Source organism: Oryza glaberrima, chromosome 7 (assembly GCF_000147395.1).
Source record: "Oryza glaberrima chromosome 7, OglaRS2, whole genome shotgun sequence".
NCBI classification, from domain to species: domain Eukaryota; kingdom Viridiplantae; phylum Streptophyta; class Magnoliopsida; order Poales; family Poaceae; genus Oryza; species Oryza glaberrima.
The window spans coordinates 23194321-23215232 of NC_068332.1; the positions used below are offsets into that span (position 1 = coordinate 23194321).

General features: G+C 44.5%; 4 protein-coding genes and 1 pseudogene across 4 annotated transcripts; 3 read left to right on the plus strand and 2 right to left on the minus strand.

Moving 5' to 3' along the window:
* Positions 1–342: 342 nt before the first annotated feature.
* LOC127780311 (uncharacterized) lies at positions 343–1093 on the minus strand (annotated as a pseudogene).
* Positions 1094–1202: 109 nt separating this feature from the next.
* LOC127780312 (peroxidase 47-like) lies at positions 1203–1898 on the plus strand. The gene is made up of 3 exons (XM_052307219.1): positions 1203–1240; positions 1350–1421; positions 1547–1898. Exons 1-3 carry the CDS (start codon positions 1203–1205, stop codon positions 1896–1898), a joined length of 462 nt encoding a protein of 153 aa, XP_052163179.1.
* A 317-nt stretch (positions 1899–2215) lies between these two features.
* LOC127779484 (15-cis-phytoene desaturase, chloroplastic/chromoplastic) lies at positions 2216–3985 on the minus strand. The gene has a single exon (XM_052306274.1). The coding sequence runs from the start codon at positions 3850–3852 to the stop codon at positions 2299–2301; it is 1554 nt and encodes a 517-aa protein (XP_052162234.1). The 5' UTR covers positions 3853–3985; the 3' UTR covers positions 2216–2298.
* A 4661-nt stretch (positions 3986–8646) lies between these two features.
* On the plus strand, positions 8647–16119 carry LOC127779239 (E3 ubiquitin-protein ligase RKP). Its single transcript, XM_052305975.1, has 10 exons — positions 8647–10526; positions 11002–11823; positions 12393–12553; positions 12945–13083; positions 13170–13253; positions 13605–13883; positions 14008–14139; positions 14468–14667; positions 14952–15156; positions 15276–16119. The coding sequence occupies exons 1-10, from the start codon at positions 9039–9041 to the stop codon at positions 15603–15605; spliced, it is 3840 nt and encodes a 1279-aa protein (XP_052161935.1). The 5' UTR covers positions 8647–9038; the 3' UTR covers positions 15606–16119.
* Positions 16120–16529: 410 nt separating this feature from the next.
* On the plus strand, positions 16530–20801 carry LOC127780598 (4-alpha-glucanotransferase DPE1, chloroplastic/amyloplastic). Its single transcript, XM_052307520.1, has 16 exons — positions 16530–17004; positions 17539–17601; positions 17677–17765; positions 17839–17899; positions 18081–18159; positions 18489–18625; positions 18715–18873; positions 18967–19043; positions 19131–19270; positions 19368–19399; positions 19492–19566; positions 19849–19921; positions 20040–20128; positions 20239–20283; positions 20365–20517; positions 20608–20801. Exons 1-16 carry the CDS (start codon positions 16576–16578, stop codon positions 20710–20712), a joined length of 1806 nt encoding a protein of 601 aa, XP_052163480.1. The 5' UTR covers positions 16530–16575; the 3' UTR covers positions 20713–20801.
* Positions 20802–20912: the final 111 nt, after the last annotated feature.

Sequence of the window (20912 nt, forward strand, 5' to 3'; positions counted from 1 at the left end):
AATACTCCCTCTATTTTATTTTATAAGTTGCTTTAATTTTTTACTAGTCAATTTTTTTTTGAGTTTGATCAAATTTATCAAAAAATTTAGCAACATCTAAACCACCAAATTAGTTCCATTAAATTAGTTTATAATTTTATAGTTTTTAAAAAGTTCTATCAAAACATAGAATGAAACGGCCTACTTTTCCAATTTGGTGTTTGGGCTAACACACTGACTTGCCAATTTGTGAAGCAGATCAATAACTATTTTCAAATCCAAACGATGTTCTCATTCCTAATGATGTTCTATTTCTTCATTGGGATTTACAATTTGAAAAGAGTAAAGAAATTTACAAAAATTTTAACGATGTACACTGCTGGATCGAAACCATTTAGGATAAGTTCACTGTGGGTCCCTCTATTTGTCGTCCAGTCTTATTTTCGTCTCTCGATCGCAAAACCAGGTACAACAGGTCCTCTAACTTACGAAACCGTTTAAATAAGGTCCCTCAGCAGTATTTGACCCCGGTTTTGGCTGAGGTGGCGCCTACGTGGCTAATTTGACTCGGTCTTCATCTGACGTGGCATTGACGTGGCGCTTACGTGGCAATTCGATCCGAAAAATAAAAACCCTATGGGACCCATATGTCAGTTTCATACACATAATTAAAAAAAATGGTGGGCCCCACGTGGACCCCACTTGTCATCCTCACTACCCCTTCTCTCATCCCCTCTCTCTCTCTCTATCCTCTCTCTCTCCCTCTTCTCTCTATCTCTCTCTCCCGTGAGAATGGCGGGCGGCGCATAGGGGCGGCGGCGAGCGGCGGTTGGAGCACTGTCGCCGGAGCCGGGGATACCGCCGCCGCAACTTCCGCGTCGGCCACCACGTTGCTCCCATCCACCTCGCGGAGATGGAACATGCGCCGCTCCTTGACCCCGTCGAGCTGCTCCGGGGAACGCCTAGCGGTCGCTCCCCCACGTCTTCAGCGACGGGAACGACGGGAGGAGCGTGGCCTGGTGGCGAGCGCTCGACGCCGCTGCCTCCACCGCGGCGGCGCCATCCGCGACGGGATCCGGGGTCGAGGCGGGGGCGGCTCGGCGGAGATCACCATGGCCGCGGGAAAAGCCGCGATGATGAACACGCGCGTGGAGGCCGCCGTCACCTAGACCTCCACCGACTCCGACTCCGGTGGCGGCGGCGGCGGGAGAGTCGGCCGAGCGATGAGGGTCAGCGCGCGGCGGCCGGCCGAGGAGGGCCGGCCATGCGTGCTCTAATCACAATTTTTTTGATGGTTAATTTGCTAGTATTTATCAGTCGCCTGATTGATTTTTTATGTGCTGTGTTTAATTTGATGGTTAATTTGCTAGTATCGAGGCTGCGTGCCCCGGCGTCATCTCCTGCGCGGACATCGTCGCGTTCACTGGCCACGACGCATCGAGGTACATGAGCAACGGCGGCGTCAAATTCAATGTCCCGGTCGGCCGCCTCGACGGCATTGTCTCGTCCTCCGAGGTCGCCCAAAATATGCTCCCTGACTCCAAGGCCGACTTGGACAAGCTCACAGCGCCAACTTCGCGGCGAAGGGATTCACCCCGGAGGAGCTGGTGATCCTCTCTGGCGCGTACTCCATAGGCAAGGCGCACTGCTTCTCCTTCAACGACCGCCTCACCGAGCCGAACTCTGAGATCAATGCCGACTACCACGACAACGTCCTGAACAAGACCTGCTACGCCGCCCCGAACGAGACGACGTTGGCGAACAACATCCGCGACATCGACGTGGCGACGCTGGGGCCCCGGCGCCAGCGCTCCACCCGCCGCTCCACCCGCGGCCTGCCGCCTCACAGCTCCGTCGCCGCCCCTCTGCGCCGCCCGCCGCTGCTCGCCATTCTCAGGGGAGATAGAGAGAGGGGATAGAGAGGAGAGAGAGAAGGGGTAAGGAGGATGACAGGTGGGGTCCACGTGGGCCCCACCATTTTATTATTATTATGTGTGTGAAACTGACCTGTGGTTTCCATAGGTTTTATTATTTTTCGGATCGAATTGCCACATAAGCGCCACGTTAACGCCACGTCAAATGAAGACCAAGTCAAACTAGCCATGTAGGCGCCACCTTAGCCAAAACCGGGGTCAAATACTACCGAGGTACCTTATTTAAAAGGTTTCGTAAGTTGGGGGGCCTGTCGTACCTGTTTTACGATCAAGGGCGAAAATCAGACTGGGCGACGAATACAGGAACCCAAAGTGAACTTATTCCAACCATTTACAAATGGAAGGCCTAAAATAAACAAGGCCGATATGGCCCACTCAGCTCAAATCAGGCTAAGGATAATCCCCTGTCCTTAGCCAGAGCTTCGGCCGCTCTCCTCCCGGACACCAGCGCGCCGTCGAACGTCGCGTAGCACCAGTGGTCGCCGCACATGTACAGCCCGTCGCCGACCCTCGGGTCGCGCCCCGCCGGCGACGTCGGCGGCGTCTGGTCCGGCTGCGCGAAGCCGATGCGGTACGTCCTCAGGTGCGTCCACGACGCGACCTCCCCGGCGCCGAACCACCCGGCGAGCTCGGTGACCACCTCGCCGGCGAGGTCGGCGTCGGACCGCCCGGCGAAGGAGCCGACGAGGGATACGGACACCAGCGACCTCCCCGGCGGCGCGTACGACGGCGCCACGTTGGTGGCGAATAACATGTTGTTGACGATCCCTTTGCCTGAGCCGTTGAGGAGCAGGATGGGGTCTTGGACCGCCGCCTTGTCGGCGGCGAAGTAGAGGCAGACGGTGCTCCGCTCGGAGTTCTTCTTGGGTTTCGCCGGAATCGTTGGTAGCTGCGGTAGGAGCTTCTCGGCCTCCGGCTGCTCGACGGCGACGATGACGCCGAGCTCGCCGGAGACGGTCTCGCCGGTGTCGAGCGTCACGCTGGACTGGCCGATGGCCGCGGCGCGGGAGTTGAGGCGGACGGAGCCCGCCGGCAGGCGGTCCGCGAGCTGCGACGCGATGGCGCCGATGCCGGCCTCCGGCAGCGCGTTGTCCCCGAGGGCGAGGCGCTTGAACACGAGCTCGAAGAGGCGCGACGACGTGTCGAGCGCCGGGTCGAAGAATATCCCAGCCAGGAACGGCCGCAGGAACCGCTCCACGATGGACGGCGAGAACCCGAGCTTCTCCAGGTGCGCCGCCGTGGTCGTCTCCGGCGACGAGAGGATGACGTCGTCCGGGGTGGACGCCGCGCGGAGCCGGGCGAGGCCGACGAGGAGCTTATCAGCGAGCGTTCCGACGGGGGAGAACACGGCGGAGAGGGAACGCAGAGGAAGCCGGAACGGGTCAGACAACAGGTAGAACGGCTCGCCGGCGCCGAGGAAGACGAGCGCTCCAGGATAAAACGGCCGGAGCCGCAACGCCGGGAAGTCAAGGAGACGCCGGCACTCCGGGTAGGCGGTGAGGAAGATCTGGAACCCCCTATCCAACCGATACCCATCGACCTCGTCGGTGGCGACACGGCCGCCGAGGCGGTCCGACGCCTCGAGCAGCGTGAACGGCACCGACATGGACGCCAGGTGGTTCGCCGCGGCGAGGCCCGCTAGCCCGCCACCGACAATGACGGCCTTATTACCGCCGCCGCCGCCGCCGGTGGCGTCGCTCCCCGGCGCGGCGGCGCGGGTGACGGTGAGGCGGAGGGCGGCGGCATGGTGGCGGCGGAGCTTGGGTGGCGTGGCGGGGAGGACGGGGCGCGCGGCGTGGACGTGCATGGGCGTCGCGGCGGGCGACAGCGAGTGGCGGGAAGCAAGCGCGCGCGAGGGAGGGAGAAGACGAGTTTGGGGTTTGGGTGGTGTTCCTGATTTGTCCATGGACCGGCTGTGGATATGGTGGTTTCGGTGCATGGACCCGGCGTTTGGATGGGGAGCTATGGGTTGACGAGACTGCGTGGTGGGGTTGGGTGTAGGTGTTCTGTGTGGACGTCCGTAGACTGGGTTCAGGGAAGATTCGTCATGGAGCAAAGCGTTATCCTCTCTCTCTGAACTCTGATTCATGAGATGAAGAACAGAAGAGGAACGCTCTGATAGAATAATGGTTCAATCCTGGAATGCTATTTTCTCGAACCCTCTTTTACCTCAACATTTGTAATGGTTTGCCTCTGGCAATGCCCGCTCCCTGTAACCCCAAGATCTTTCTCTTAAATGCAATGGAAGATTCAAGTGGAGAACCTTTCCTCTCCGGTGATTATTAAAAAAAAATAGAAGAGAAACAGGGTAAGTCTAGTTTTTCTCATTCGAACACATAGTATATAGACAATTACGTACCCACGCACATTTGTATGGGCGCATGTACACATGTAGCTAGCCAAAATTTAAGATTGATGAAATTACCCTAAATCCCTAAATGTCGCGTCGCTAATAAGTGTCGCCTACCACTAAAATCATGATTAGCTATGGATATAAACATCCGTTGTCGACTTATATCTAGGTGGGTAGATGTTAATAAGTGTCGCCTTCCACTAAAATCATGATTAGCTATGAATATAAACATCTGTTGTTGACTTATATCTAGGTGAGTAGATTCTACTGCAGGTAACCTAAACTGGCTATCTTAGGCTCACAGTTTGTTTAGGTTGGTTCCAGTGGTACCGAAATTAAACTTGTGAATCTCAGACAAAATTTGTTAAAAACAATAGATTTTTGTAAACTTGGTTGTTCCACGCGATCAATACCATTTGCCACGTAAGCAATACTTTTGCCACATCATCATTCACGTAATAAAATCATTTCGGTCATTTGTAGCATTTCTTATACTTTAGGCTTGTGTTTGGTTTGGAGATGAGATAAGATGTGTTAGGTTTATTTGTATTTTGGGGATATGATGGACCTAGTTTCTATTTGGTTCTAGGAATAGAACGGACCTAGTTTTCTGTTTGGTTTGAGGGATATGATGAGTTGGAATGATCCTATCTCTTGTGTTGGTTGGAGGGATGTAGATGGATTGCTTAGATATAGTTACCTCTTCACATTAGTTGGTAAGGTCATACACAACACAAAATATTGAACATGAAGACCACATCATTTGAAAAAAAAAACATTCATATGACTATATTTGGAAATAAAATACAATCATATCATATAGCCAACCAAAAACCAAAGCAAAATACCGATAATTAGCATACATCAATCCTTATATCAATGCAAGCATAGGAAGTTCAAGCCACACATAATAAGGAGTTCCTTACTTTGGCTATAGAGGATGATGGAGGATGCGAGGAGCAGTAGCAGACGAGAGAGAGGATGGCACTAGGACGCTGTAGTAGGTTCCCGCAATCGGTTTTTGCTTCTCGCCACCACCACCACCGTCTTCCCTTCCTGCCGTCGCCGCCAACTATGAGATGAGGAGGGGGAGTGGCGAGAGAGAGATGGGAGGAAGGAGGACAGAGAAGGGAGGATGGCACGGGCGCCGCTGGCCCCGTCGCACGACACCGGCGTTGCCGGCTGTTGCGCGCGATGGCGCCGCCATCACCCTCTTTTTTCTCTCAATCTAGATGGTGATACGGTGAAGGGGGAGAAAAAAGAGATAGGGTTACCCTATCCCACACACGCGTAACACACGTGATGCGCGACTCCGAAGGTGAGATGGAGTGATCCGCTACTTTTTTTCACGGGCCAAACCACCCCGAATATAGGGAGAATATTCCTTTTTGACCCAACTCAACTCATGAAGTCCTTCAACTAAACACCATTAAATATAGGATGGCCCCAGTCCAACTCACCAAAACCTTGCAGCTAAACACATGCTAAGAGTGTAATTAATTCAGGGCTAAACTATGTCATTCATGCATAGGGTTATAATATGAAAACTTCAAACCTAATAGAGGGTTCTAATATAATTTAATGTCTTGTTCTAATAAATCCTTATAAATAATACGTGACGGAAGGAAAGTAAATTGGACTTATGTTAGCAATTGGCAACGGCAGTCACACACTCGCACACACTTTGAATTGACGAAGATGAATAATAAGTTGGCGCACGTAAAACGAGAAAGCTACTAGCACATAATTAATTAAATTTAATTATTACGACTTAACAATTTGATATATTTGATATTTTAAAATAACTTCTAGTCTCTCCGGTTTCAAAATTATTGACGTTTCGAACATGATCTCACATACCAAGCAGTGATTTATTAAGATATCAATTTACTATTTTACCCATATTAAATATAGTATTGTGCTCCATTATCTTAAATATATATATAAATATATATATATATATATATATATATATATATATATATATATATATATATTTGTGCTAATGGTAATCACTACCGTTGGTTTGAACCAATCACCTGCATCGGTGCGAGCTAAAGATCCAATTCCCTAGCTTTTTTGCTTGGTTTTTATTTGCATGCATGCAGGGCAAAGCAGTCCAATATAACATACTAATACAAAAGGCGTCAACAATTATCAATCACTGTTTAGCCCGAAATTTTTGGGCTGATACGACTTATCGTATTAGATAATAGTGAGATCAAAATTTAGAATATTTAATTATAAATTATTTTTAAAATATTTGTCTTTTAAATATGATGACTATATGTATAGATTAGTCTAAAAAGTACTTTAATAAAATCAAATATTTATTAACACTTTATACATATTATAATGAAAAATAACGGTTAAAGTTATTTTTTAGAGATCGTGGCCTTATTCAAAACAATAAGTATTATCAATTTAGAAGGAGTACCAGACTAATTTTTTGATTGAAGAAAGTATATAAAAAGTTTTAGCACGAAATTCACATCTAGTAATTTGAAAAATGTGGGCACAGGAAAAGAACAGGACATCCGCAGCACACGAACCCGCCCGCCGCGGCGCGCACGCGTGTCGGTCTTTCCGCGCGCCACACGCGCGTTGCTCTGCTATTACACGGTTACACCCCGCCGAACGTCGCTGTCTCTCCTCTAATCATGGACAAGCGAAACGTTAAGCAACAACACGCATCACGGATTAACGGGCCCTAAAACAAAAATCAAACGAAACAAGAGGGCTCATCATCAAAACTAAAAGGAAGAAAATAAAAGGTGAAGAGGAAATTTCTTGAAAAGTTTTTCGTTGCACGACGATCATCAGTAAAGTAATAGAGTATCTCGTCCGTTTATGGTGATGGACGAGAATATCGTACAGGTTGGCTACGTGCCTACTACGTCGCGTAGACGTCTCCAGAGCATCTTTCCTTTCTTTCATCCTCCAGAATATGATTCTGCTCAAAACTTTCTACGATCATTTCGTTTTGAAGCATCCAACACCGCTGTTTTTTTTATATATATTTTGCTTTTTTGTACTCGTGGCTATTCATATCCATGAGCACAAGGCTTGTTTTTTATATTTCTTTTTCTTATCTTCCTTTTGATCGGTTGGTATTGGTAATGATTGTACATCATTTTTGCGGTTTTACATGGAGACCCATCTATCTGTTCTGATTTGTATGGCTTATATTTTTACTTCTGATTGCGAAGTAGTCTCTTTCGTGGATCAATTTCTTTGAACTAGTAAGAACTTTTCTTTAGAGAAAAATAGTTGATTGTACTCTAATAACTACTTCCTCCGTTTCATATTAAAAGACTTTTTAGTATTGTCCACATTCATATGCATGGTAATGAATCTAGACGTACATGTGTGCCTAAATTCATTAACATCAATATGAATGTGAGTAATGTTATAAAGTTTTATAATCTGAAACATCTTTGATGTCATAATGTTAGTATTGATTTATTGTCGATGTGCATCCCTTGCATCTAATTTTGCTCAATCAACAACTTTGGTTTTAACTCGCACAATGCTTGATTCAAGAAAGAGATTAACAAATAGAAAATGCTTTTGTAAAAGGTTAATGCTAGCATCCTCTATTTACCAGGAGGAGTATCACTAGAGGTGCTATATTTAATTGAAATGAACAAGTCAGCCATACTATCATGCGAATCCAGTTGAAGTTGACTCCTCCAAAAATTATTCCATTAGATAAAGGAAGAATTAATCCATCAAAACAAATTGCATGCCGTACAAGAAAAGGTCAATTGAAAGAGGTCATTTTAATCAATCCATTTGTCCTCTTTCCATGTTCAATGGCCATCCCCGATTCCCCTCTTTTAACTAATGTTTGAATAATTTCTTATTTACACTTTTACATAAAATAATATTCCATTTTCTCTATTATTATAATTCTAAAAATACCTCCAACAACACAAGTAATCAGAATTACATACATCGTCCCTTAACTCAACGGGAGACGATAAAAAGATCAACAATAACAAGAGAAAAGATGTTTACTGCAATGCTTACAGTCAGCGTTGGATTTAAATTTTAGAATCTAATATCGAAGAAAAGTTACTAGATAAACTATTAACCCATAACCTCATCGATATTTACTCTCTTATTATACGGTATTAATACAATCTTAATTCATCATACCGAGTTATCCAAAAAAAAAATCATCATACGGTAGAAGATCATCATCATTTTATAATTCTTAAAAGACACACACAGACAAAAAAAAAAAAAAGGATAAACAGAGAAAATAAAAGTTATCCAAACTCGACAGGGAAAATTTGCAAATAGGTCCCACAACTTTTTTCAAAATTTCCTCGTGCGCGAAAAAAACCTCACCAAACACAAAAAATACTCCCTCGCTCCATTTCCAGCACTACGGCACTACCCATTTCTATTCCTCTTCACCTCGCGGCGGCGGCGGCGGCGGCGCGGCGAGCAATCGGCGCCTCTCCTCTCGGTCTACTCTCCTCCGGCCATCCCCGTTCATCTCTACTCTTCACTCCATCCTCCTCCACTCCACCGTACTGCCCTGGGGTGCAGATCAATCGAGACTTGGGGCTGATTTCTCGAGTTGGTGACGAACCCTAATTTCGTTTGGATTGTTGCAAGAGGTTTGTCCCGCCCTCTCTCTTAGCTGCGAGCGATCAAATTGGCATCGTTATCACTGGGATGAGCGCACCGATCCATCGAGTTCGTCGCGGATTTGATTGGTTCGCGGCGGAGCACGAGTAGCAGTTCATTTCCCCCACGTTATGTCCAGCCCTGGAAGGAGTGGGTTCTCCCCTGGGTTGGCGCAGTTGTTATCATCTAGAGATAAAGCGAAGGTTAGTTCCCAGAAGTCGCACTTGGTATCGTACCATGACGAGATTGGGCACCAGGATATTGAGAGGACGCTAGAGCATATATTTGATCTCCCTCACAAGTCGGTGGTCCGGCCTCCGGGTCCGATTGATGTGGGATTTGTGCGCTCGGTATTGCGGAATCAGGCAAGGAAGTTTGATCTTGGCGGGAAAGATAGCCGTAAATATGATGATGGTGTTCTGATTGTGGATAAAGGTGCTGGGCAAACTAAGGTTGTTCTTGATGATTCGAGCATTTGTGGCAAGTTCAAGAGCATTTGGGGACCTTTGCTTGTTGAGAGCTCGGCATCATTCAGCAGCGCTAGGGCTAACGCCTGCGTGTGGAATGGCAAGTGGATGTATGAGGTTACCCTGGAGACGTCCGGAGTGCAGCAGCTTGGATGGGCTACTCTCTCGTGCCCCTTCACTGATCAGAAAGGAGTTGGTGATTCTGATGATTCATATGCATTTGATGGCCGGCGGGTGACCAAATGGAACAACGATCCAGAACAATATGGGCAGATGTGGGCAGTAGGAGATGTGATTGGTTGCTGCATCAACTTGGATGCTGGGGAGATCAGTTTCTACAGGAATGGGAATTTTCTTGGTGTTGCCTTTGATGGGATTCGCAAAGTGGGACCTAGGAAAGGCTACTATCCTGCAATTTCTCTCTCAGAAGGTGAGCGTTGCCATCTGAACTTCGGCTCACATCCATTCAGGTATCCTGTAGATGGGTTCAATTCAATTGAGGCACCGCCACATTTTTGTATGTTTGCGGCATATCTTCTTAGATGTTTGTTCCGTCTACTAGAAGTTCAAAATCTGGAAAAATCTGAATCTGCATACTTCGAGAAACTAAGGAGGGTCAAGAAATTTGCACCTTTACGTGAACTATTTCGACCAATTTCGGAAGGGATATGTGCAGAATTTTTCGGTGCCGCTGAAGGAAGCCAAGGGTGTTCTGAATATATCACCTGGGGATCTTTCATCACCCTTCTTACAGATGTTTTCAGGGTACGGGAGCCGCATGATTTCTTATGCCTTGACCAGGTTCTTGAACTTTTTCTACAGTTCCCGGGGTGCAGTTCATTACTGCAGGAGCTCATTGTGGCTCTTTCTTGTATGTGCAAAGCTGCTCCACTTGTGTTGACAGAATGCCCATTTTCTGGACCATATCCATTTTTAGCGCTGGCTTGCCACATTCTTAGGCATAAAGATGTAATGCATCTGTGGTGGAAGTCAGAAGATTTTGCATTCTCATTTGAAGGATTTCTTACGATGAAGATTCCAAACAAGCAGGACTTGCAGTACCTTGTACCTTCTGTTTGGTGGCCTGGGTCTTCTGAAGATGAGGTTAGCATGACATTATCGATGACAACACTCTCTGATGCAATTAAGAAGGTGAACTTTCTTTCTCTTCCTTAGTTGCGCAGAGAAATTCTACTGATAGATGATATCTTGAATTAATTATGCCACTGTTATAACTTATTCTAGCATATGCAATTTTCTGCTATTTTATGTTGTTGGCTTGGATTTTTATTATTCTTCTCAACTCTTGGATGTGCATGCTATGCTATTTGGTGATTAAAATTTGTATTACCCTGTAACTAGCCCAGTTTGAAATCCAGACTGCCTTTTCCTTTAGTTTTCTCAGCGTGTTGCTTCCTTGCTTTTGTGCACTTGTGTACTACCTATTATTCTCCTTACTTATATGTTCAATTCATCCAAAGTTTATGCTCTGTTCTATTAGAGATTAATGTTTTAAAATTTTAACTACAAACATGATCGCTTGCAAATAGATAAAACTCTCTCCCTCCATTTCTAACTCTTAAATCTTTGTTTGTTTGTTATGGTTTGCACTGTTTTTCTTCTACAGATTGAGGATAAGCACCGTGAGCTTTGCAGCTTGGTGATATGCTTTGTACCACCAACGTCTCCCCCTCTGCTTCCTGGATCTGTGTTTCGGTCATTTGTACAAAGTTCAATACTAAAGGCTAGAGGTGGAGATCATAGGATGGCTTCCAGTGGGACTTTCAATGACACGGTGCTTGTCTCACTGTACACTGTAATCCTCCATTTGTTGTCTGAAGGATTTTCTATGGATTCTTCTGGACCTGCATCATCCTCTAGAATAAATTATGGAACTGGTGTTGGATTTCTCCACAAAGGTGGAAAGCGGAGGTTTCCTACACAGTTATTATTGAGGAATGATGCCTATTACAATGTAATTCCTAGACTTGGTGGATCACTAAATCACCTGTTGATGTTTCACCAAATTGATGCCAATGAAGATGAGGTGCAGTGGGATGAAGGTTGCATGAATGATGAAGAAACACGGATAACACACACTACAGCACAAAAACCTTGCTGCTGTTCAATCACAGATGTCACTGTTGGCCTGAGATTTAAAGAAAATGCCAAGTACATACCATCAACTTCGAAAGGCCCATGCAAGTCCATGCATGAAAAATCTGCACATATTGCCTCTGAATGCAGTGTGAGAAGTCTTAGTAATGAGATTGAAGACAAACCTATCACAAGTGCTCAATCAGAAATTGAATATGGCTATCAAGCACTACATCATTTAGAAAGCATGTCGATGACAAACCAATTTTCATCAGAAGCACTAAGAGAAGAAGAGTTGCTTGATTTTATGCTGCTGTTATATCATCTGGGTGTCTCACCAAATTTTAGGCAGGCAAGTGATATTATTTAATTTTTTCTTGAATTAGGTGAACAAATACAATGCTGCAGCAAGGATCCACCACTTTGCTTACATAGAGATCCTCAGGATCCGTAAACATTACGTCATGTACTGTTCTTAATTCATAATCTATAGGGAGTTGTCCTTAATTTATGCCCTTGCACATGTACCCAAGAGTTTAGACACCATGTGCTTTCCTTATGTATGTGAGCTGCATGGCCAGTATGTGTAGCCATTTTCTAGATAATGGCATCACTTTCTGCAATACTATTTAGGGTGATTTGAGGATTAGCCACTCCCTGATCATGAAAGCCACTATTGGGGAGTGGCAAACCATTAGTCATCTATACTGTTTAAGAACAGGTCCAGATGTGCTAAGTACTTCGGTTGTTCATTAGCTTATTTATTTCTCTTAGAAAAAAAATGAAGCACACCAACCTGGCCAGTCCATGAGGGTATATTCCAATGCCACTTATCCATTGATGCCTGCCAGTGCACTAGGATACTTAATACTTTCATATTCTGCTTTACATTATGGTTCTGATTAAGTTTGTTCTGTTCAGGCATTCTATTTTGTGTCCCAGCAATCACAATCCATTTCTTTACTAGAAGAAACTGATAGGCAGATAAGAGAAAAATCATGCATGGAGCAAGTAAGACGCTTGAAGGAAGCCCGCAATAGTTATCATGAGGAGTTGGTGGATTGTGTCAGGCATTGTGTTTGGTATGATTTCTGAAAGGACAAATTATTATGTCTTCACATATTGCATGACAATATGAAAACACTACACTTCTGCCGTATACAATATAATTTAGATCATATTTTCTTCTGAATGATTATACGAACATATTCACAAACATATTCCTGTTTCAGTAATTTATTATGTCGAAATGGATAAAAATATCCTTGAAGCTGGAGCTTCTTGGAAATATATTTACCTTGCATAATTTAGGAGCCACCTTCTAACTCTTATAGGTGTTTATAATGCTTGTTCTTTTGCTTTCCTTGGTGTGAGTAAGATTTTCCCACAGGATAATTTGTACAGACTAAAGTTGATGAAACCATTTTGCAGACTAGAGAGCTAATTTGTTGACTCGATATATGGTACATGCAGGTATCGTGCCACTGTTTTTTCTTCATGGAAGCAAAGGGGAATGTATGCAACTTGCATGTGGGTTGTGGAGCTTCTTTTGGTGCTCAGTGATTCTTCTTCCATTTTCCACTATATTCCTGAATTCTATGTGGAATCATTGGTAGGTTTGAAGCGCCCATTTACAGCCAACTTGGTTATTTGCATTGAAACAATATACTGAAGCCTGCACTTTTGTTGTTTGTACAGGTAGACTGTTTCCATGCCCTGCGGCGGAGTGATCCTCCTTTTGTCTCTCCTGCAGTATTTCTTAAGCATGGGCTAGCTTCATTTGTATGTACAGAAGCGTCTTAATGATTTTTGACTCATTAATTATGGCCATTCTTTCTTGATAAGGCACCTAACCACACCCATCATTCAGAACCTTTAAATCCTGCATTACTAATGTTCTTGCTGGTTTACTTTAGTAGCAAAAATTGTGAGGTCGAATGCGTATAACAGGAAGTTTGATGGATTCAGTGTTTTTATGTTTATTTTATTTCACAATAAGCAACACCCTATTGCACAGAACAAAATAAAACTAGCTCACTGGTAGCTGGCCAAATTGTGGGCAAGTTTCTTGTTTATGTTTAGCATTATTCAGTGTTGCAGTATCAACTAAGAGCTCTATTTTCTTATCATTAGGTCACTCTTGTTGTCAAACACTTTGATGATCCAAGGATAGTGAGTCCAGACTTGAAAGATCATCTTCTTCAAACAATATCGATTCTTGTACAGTATAAAGAATTCATGTTTGTATTTGAGAACAATCGGGAGGCTATAAACAGAATGCCAAGATCACTTCTGTCAGCTTTTGATAATAGATCATGGATACCTGTTACCAACATACTTTTCCAACTCTGCAAAGGTTTTGGCTTTGCTTCATCTAAGAATGTTGAACCTTCATCATCTGCAATTTTCCAGGTTTATTTTAATATTACAATCACTTCTGTTATTATATTCAGTCTTCTATTTCTGCTGTGCATATCTTACTGTGTGATTGTGTGAGAACTATCTATTTGATCTTACATTGTTTTTCTTTATGAAGGTCCTACTCAGGGAGACATGTATTCATGAAGAAGAACTGTTTTTATCCTTTCTCAATCGACTTTTCAACACATTAAGTTGGACTATGACCGAGTCCTCTATGTCCATCCGTGAGATGCAAGAGAAGCGCCAGGTGGATTTTGTTTTGTTTTTTTATTCCCCTTTGTGCAGAACTTCAACTCTTTGCTGATTGATGCTTTAGTGTCGGGTTACATTTTCAGTTCAGTAACACCAAGCTCTTTTCTCATGTGTCAAAATGCATTAAAAAACTGAAATATATCTAGATCTGCGATGAAGGTGTACACTAATAGGATCTCTTGACAACAATCAGTTCCAGTCATTAGGTTTCCAGTTAATTGCTTTTTAAATATTTTATGCCAAGGGGGGGAAATCTGTGTCATTCCTGTGGTATAACCATGCATGTGGAGCTAAATAATGGTAATCAATGTCCTATTTTTCAGGTTGCAGATTTGCAGCAAAGAAAGTGCAGTGTTATTTTTGACATATCATGTAGTCTTGCAAGGATTTTGGAATTCTTCACCAGAGAGATTCCTCATGCATTCCTGATGGGGCCAGATATGAATCTGCGGAGGTTGGCTGAATTAGTTGTCTTTATTCTGAACCACATCATATTAGCAGCCGATGCAGAGTTCTTTGACATGTAAGTCCACATCTTAATCTGAAGTCTGAAAACTAGCAGAGTTGTACTTCTTTTTAGTTGAGACAGTGATCTTTAAAGGCTGTTTAATTTAGTGTCAGAATCTAAAACGCATTGCTTCATTGTTGATTTGAGCTGACTCAAGTGTGAACCAATATTGTTATATCCTGGTAATATTTGTTCACAGTAAACCCAGATGCTTCCTCATTTGCTTATTCAGCTAGTAATATTGTTCCTGAAAATATAAATGGACATTGTGTTAACCAGTTAAAAATTTGTGTCTGCAGGACTCTAAGACGGCCAGGGCAACATCAAGAAAAAACAAATTGCACTATGATCTTGGCTCCTCTTGTTGGCATTATCCTCAATCTTATGGAAAGCAGCAGTACTTCAGGCCATAGGGAGTTAAATGATGTGATTACAGTGTTCACAAGCATGGATTGCCCTGCCACAATCCATTTTGGGTTGCAGTACCTACTGAGCTACAATTGGGTTAGATTTCTCTCTTGTACTTTCAGTATCCGTAGGTTTACTTGGTCATTACTAAAAATCTAGTTAGACTGCTTATTTGCGATTAATTTTTCGTTGTATGCTCATTTTTCGTTGTACAGAGCAATGTTCTCCGAGGTGACGCTTCCCTTGCAAAGCTAGCTCAGCTTGAAGAATTCTCCCATTACTTTATGCACATCACTATGTCAGCGGATGGCAATGAAGAGCAAGGTTTCAGCACTGCCAGTAACGAAGAGGAGGACAACTGCTGCATATGCTACAATTCCGATTCGGATACCACATTCGAGCCATGCCATCACAGGTCCTGCTACGGCTGCATAACCAGGCACCTCCTCAACAGCCAAAGGTGCTTCTTCTGCAATGCAGTGGTGACTTCAGTTACCAGGATAGCTGATTCGCGCATCGAATCTCGGTCACCTTTGGCACCGTAAACCCGAAGAGAAGAAAGATAGATCATGCCGTATGTCTTATCCATTTTTGCTCGATTTGGAGGCGCAGACAGCTCGGAGCCTCGGAGTTCTTCCCTTCTGCTTTCCTGGAAGACTGCATCGCCATGGTGGTGAAGTCAGAAAGGTTAATCTTTTCCCTTGTGTAAAGATCAGGTAATAGTTAAAACAAAAAAAGATTCAATAACAGGATTGCAGAAGGAGGCTTCTGCACAAGGTGGGAAGCCAGTACCACCCAAAGAAGGATTCACAGAATCGTGAAATTTTTGTAGGTTGTAGGGAAAAATTCCATTGTAAATACGAGATATGAAACAGAAAGGAGGTGTCAGATCTACATCAACCTTTTGTAATTATGTAGTTAAAATAAAGAAAAACTAGATGGTTTATATTGGAGGGACCTCTAGTTTTTTCCCCCTCATACATGTTGAATAAGAGCCTCACTATTTTTCTTATGCTTACAAGGCAAATTTTATATTTTAAAACTTAATTTTATAGTTGATTTTGTGAGTTTTTTCATCTTAGTTTACTTTACAATATTTGCCTTTAAATCGCTAAAGACATATAATAAAAATTGCTTTTAAATTGCTAATGAACGGGTTTGCATGAACATAAGCGAAACAAACGAGACCTCATGCTTTAAAATGGGTGTATTCTAAAATGCGTAAACGGCTAGCCTCGTGCAGGGGCCCACGTGCCAGAGGAGGGCCGCACACCTACGTGCGGACCCCACCATCCCACGGCACCGTCCACGTGTAGCCGTGCAAGGGACGAGACGGGAGGCAAGGGGGGGGGGGTCCCTGTCCCGTGATCCGACGCCTCGTTTCCCGGGTCGCCCGCCCGACAGGTGGGCCCCACGTGTCAGCCCCCCACACGCGCGGCCCATATCTCTCTCCTCTCCTCCATTCCCCCCATTCCTCCGCTCCCCCACCGCCTCTGCCTCCCCCACCCCCCGGCGATGGCCACCCTCTCCTTCCCTCTCCCGCATCTCACCCAGGCCATCCCCGCGCGAGCGCGAGCGCGTCCGCGACCGCGACCGCGACCGCTTCGTGGGATCCCCGCGCGGCTCCTCTCCTGCCGCGCCGCGATGGCGGTGGCGCCCGACAAGGAGGAGGCGGCGGCGGCAGTTGCTCTGGACAAGGCGGTGAAGGTGGCGGTAAAGGTGGCGGCTCCCGACAGGGCGGCGGTGGCCGCGGTGGGCGTCGGGGAGGAGCTCCCCGAGGGGTACGACCAGATGATGCCGGCCGTGGAGGAGGCGCGGCGGCGGCGAGCCGGGGTGCTGCTGCACCCGACCTCGCTCCGCGGCCCCCACGGCATCGGCGACCTCGGCGACGAGGCGGTCGCCTTCCTCGCCTGGCTCCGCGACGCCGGCTGCACGCTCTGGCAGGTGAGTGGAGCTTCGCATTATCGCGCCCATGGCTAATCGAATCTGCTCGCCGATTAAGCCGCGATTAGCGTCTGATTAGCGAGCTTAATTGCGTTTTTGCATTCCATTTGCGGGACCCACCACGGCCAGGGATGGTGGGCCATGGAATGCGCTCTGGGCCCTGGTGGGCCGGGGAACGAGACAAAATACGGGGGCCCAGCAAGTGGGCTGCGAGTGCAGCCGGGCCTACTGTCCCAGTACGTGGAGCAAAGCATTATCGTCCATTCTCGCTGAAACATACCGATTGTTGTTTGGTACTGAGAATCTGCGCGACCGCGACTGTTGTTGTTTGCTGATTGAAATGCTCACATCTTATCTGCTGCTGTCATGGCATGTGTCCGTTCTGATTGTCACAGCAACGGATGGGAATGAGCACCAAATCACAAGATTGTTAAATCAGTAGCAAACAGGAAGAAGAGTCAGGAGTGTACAGTGTTAAAACATGTATTACTGTGTGGTAGAAAAGGAATTCATTGGTTCTGGCCATGTTTACAGGTTCTTCCGCTTGTTCCGCCGGGAAGGAAGTCTGGGGAGGATGGCTCTCCATATTCAGGACAGGTGAAACTATATCCAGCTAATCTTGCATATTATGTGGCAATCATCGAATGGAACTTATACGGGTACGCGTTGCAGGATGCAAACTGTGGTAATACCCTCTTGATTTCACTTGAAGAGCTTGTAAAAGATGGGTTGTTGATGGAGAATGAACTACCTGACCCCTTGTAAGTTTGAACTCCTTAATGAATATTACAGTAATGTCGGCGTCAAGCATTTACATTTTTAAATTGATGGTAGGGATATGGAGTATGTTGAATTTGACACCGTCGCCAATCTGAAAGAACCTCTTATTGCAAAGGTTAGTTTTTCATGACTGTTTGTTCACTTCAGCATATCTTTCTGTTTCCTCCGACTGGATTGATTGTTCTACCCTTCTACTGAGCTCAAACAATTGAAATGTGTACAGTAATATTAATACTACTGAATTGATGGAATGAATCATTGCATAATTAAAATTTTAGATAAATCTTTTCTTCTAGGCTGCAGAGAGGCTCCTACAGAGCCATGGAGAGCTCAGAACGCAATATGACTGCTTCAAGAAAAATCCAAATATTTCAGGCAAGAAATCTTGATTTGCTAATTTCAAACCATGCTTAGTCTTAGTCTTCCATACTCTTAATGAGAATAGCAGATACAATAATGTCAGCAAAAAAACAGGGTAATACATCAAGTACAAAACTGCAACCTATTAAACCTCTGGTATATGCATCAATAAATAGCTAGGTGTTGCTATGTTACAAAGACCATCAGATAGATAACCGGCTCAAATCAGGGGTCAGGTGGTCTGCCTTTACAAATATCCATCTAAAAAGAAAATAGCAATGATCCTGAAATGTATGCCTGAAGAATATACACAGTACAGTGCCTTAGTCGCTCTTTTCTGCCAGGTTGGCTTGAAGATGCTGCACTTTTTGCTGCTATTGACAGAAGTATTGATGCATTATCCTGGTATGAGTGGCCTGAACCTCTGAAAAATCGACATCTTGGGGCCTTGGAAGACATATATCAAAAACAGAAGGATTTCGTAAGCATTTCAAGCTATAATATTTTCATTGCAATGAATTATTAGAGAAAAAAATGCCAGTGGACTCATCTACTTAACTTGCTATGCAGATAGAGATATTTATGGCTCAACAATTCTTATTTCAAAGGCAATGGCAGCGAATTCGTAAACATGCAAAGAAGTTGGGTATCAGCATAATGGGTGACATGCCCATATATGTTGGCTACCATAGTGCAGATGTTTGGGCAAACAGGAAATCGTTTTTGCTGGTACACCTCAATAATTTTCCCTCGTAGTCATGTGTCATCGAATTCTTGAAATGCTATACATTCTGTTTCTTGATTGTCTTTTCCGGTGTAAAGGACAAGAATGGTTTTCCGACTTTTGTTAGTGGTGTTCCACCTGATGCATTTAGTGAAACTGGTCAGCTTTGGAACAGGTAATCCTTTGCTCCCTGTCAATGTGATCAGGAAAAAAGTTGAATACAATTAACAGCATTTCCTTTGTGAAACTTGCAACTTTACAGTCCATTGTACGACTGGAAAGCTATGGAAGCAGGTGGATTTGAATGGTGGATAAAAAGGATTAATCGTGCCCTTGATTTGTATGATGAGTTCCGTATAGACCATTTCCGGGGGCTTGCAGGTTTTTGGGCAGTTCCTTCTGGTAAACCAAATACATCCAGCTAGCCTGTCTACATAATAGGAGTACATATTTTTGGGTAAATAGATTCAAATTTCTAATTTGTTACCGGTGCATGTAGAGTCAAAAGTAGCGCTGGTCGGAAGCTGGAGGGTGAGCATTGACTTGATGTACATGGTATCCCCCTTATTTTTTCAGAAATATTTGTTGCTGATGTACGCTTTTCTGTTTTTCTTTGGCAGTAGGCTGGACCGAGGAATGCATTTTTTGATGCACTATTCAAAGCTGTCGGTAGAATAAACATAATAGCAGAAGACCTGGTAAGCATTCTATTTTTTTTACATTTATCTAATAAAACCATGATTGGTTTTTCTTTTGTGGACCAATATGGAAGTAGAAATTCACATAATTTCTCCATCAAAGTCTTATTCGAGTCAGCTACACAAGTTTTATCTGCAACCAGACATTCATAAGCTACTCAGCATCAGCTGTAGATTGTCAAAAATGTGATTTAACATAGAATTCCTCATAATAATCATGGGTTAATATAGTCGAGCATAGTTCTACTCATGCTTTATCTGATCATCTCATACTATTTGTAGGGGGTGATAACAGAAGATGTTGTTGACCTAAGGAAGTCTATTGAGGCTCCTGGAATGGCAGTTCTTCAGTTTGGTAATAATGTTCCAAAGCCAGATTATGTGTATATTCTCTTTTGAGAAGGCACTGTGAGCATATTTGAATATATTGCGTCGATGTTTAAATGTTCCTACTCCCACTTTTATGTGGTCAGCTTTTGGCGGTGGTTCTGACAATCCACACTTGCCCCATAACCATGAATTTGATCAAGTAGTATACACAGGAACACACGACAATGACACGGTTAGTTTCTAAATTATTCCAAAGCTGTCTATTTTCAATATCTTGTCAAGGACTGCTAGCGACACAAGCATACAAAGAATGCTGACGCTCTTCAACCATGTATTCCTCAGGTTATTGGTTGGTGGCAAACTTTACCAGAGGAAGAGAAGCAGACTGTTAGTGTCTCCCAACTTTCTTAAATAGGCATATTACACTACCTTCAACCATATTGTCGTATTCACGCCTTCTTGTTTCAGGTGTTCAAGTATCTGCCTGAGGCTAATAGGACTGAAATCTCATGGGCACTGATCACTGCGGCCCTCTCTTCAGTTGCAAGGACATCCATGGTAACCATGCAGGACATTCTTGGCCTCGACAGTTCTGCTAGAATGAATACTCCAGCTACACAGGTTATCAGCTGCATCCAATCACCTTGTATAATTCACATATACTGCTAAAGCAGTAATTCTAAAAACATCATTTTTTTTTTACATCCACAGAAAGGGAACTGGAGATGGATGATGCCGAGCTCTGTCAGCTTCGACAGCCTCAGCCCTGAAGCGGCGAAGCTGAAGGAATTGCTTGGACTGTACAACCGGCTCTAAATATATTTCAGCGCTCTTTTTCTGTCGCTTGAACTTACAGAAATCTCTGTCATAAAAATAATTGAGCAATGCAAACATTTTGGCTGCAAGTATTGTTCTGAGACTCTGGTATACCTGTCATATAATAAAGCGTTGTACTATGTTTGTGTCATGCTGAATGGTGAGAGTCGCTGGCTGATTTCGCGATACTCCAAAAGCGA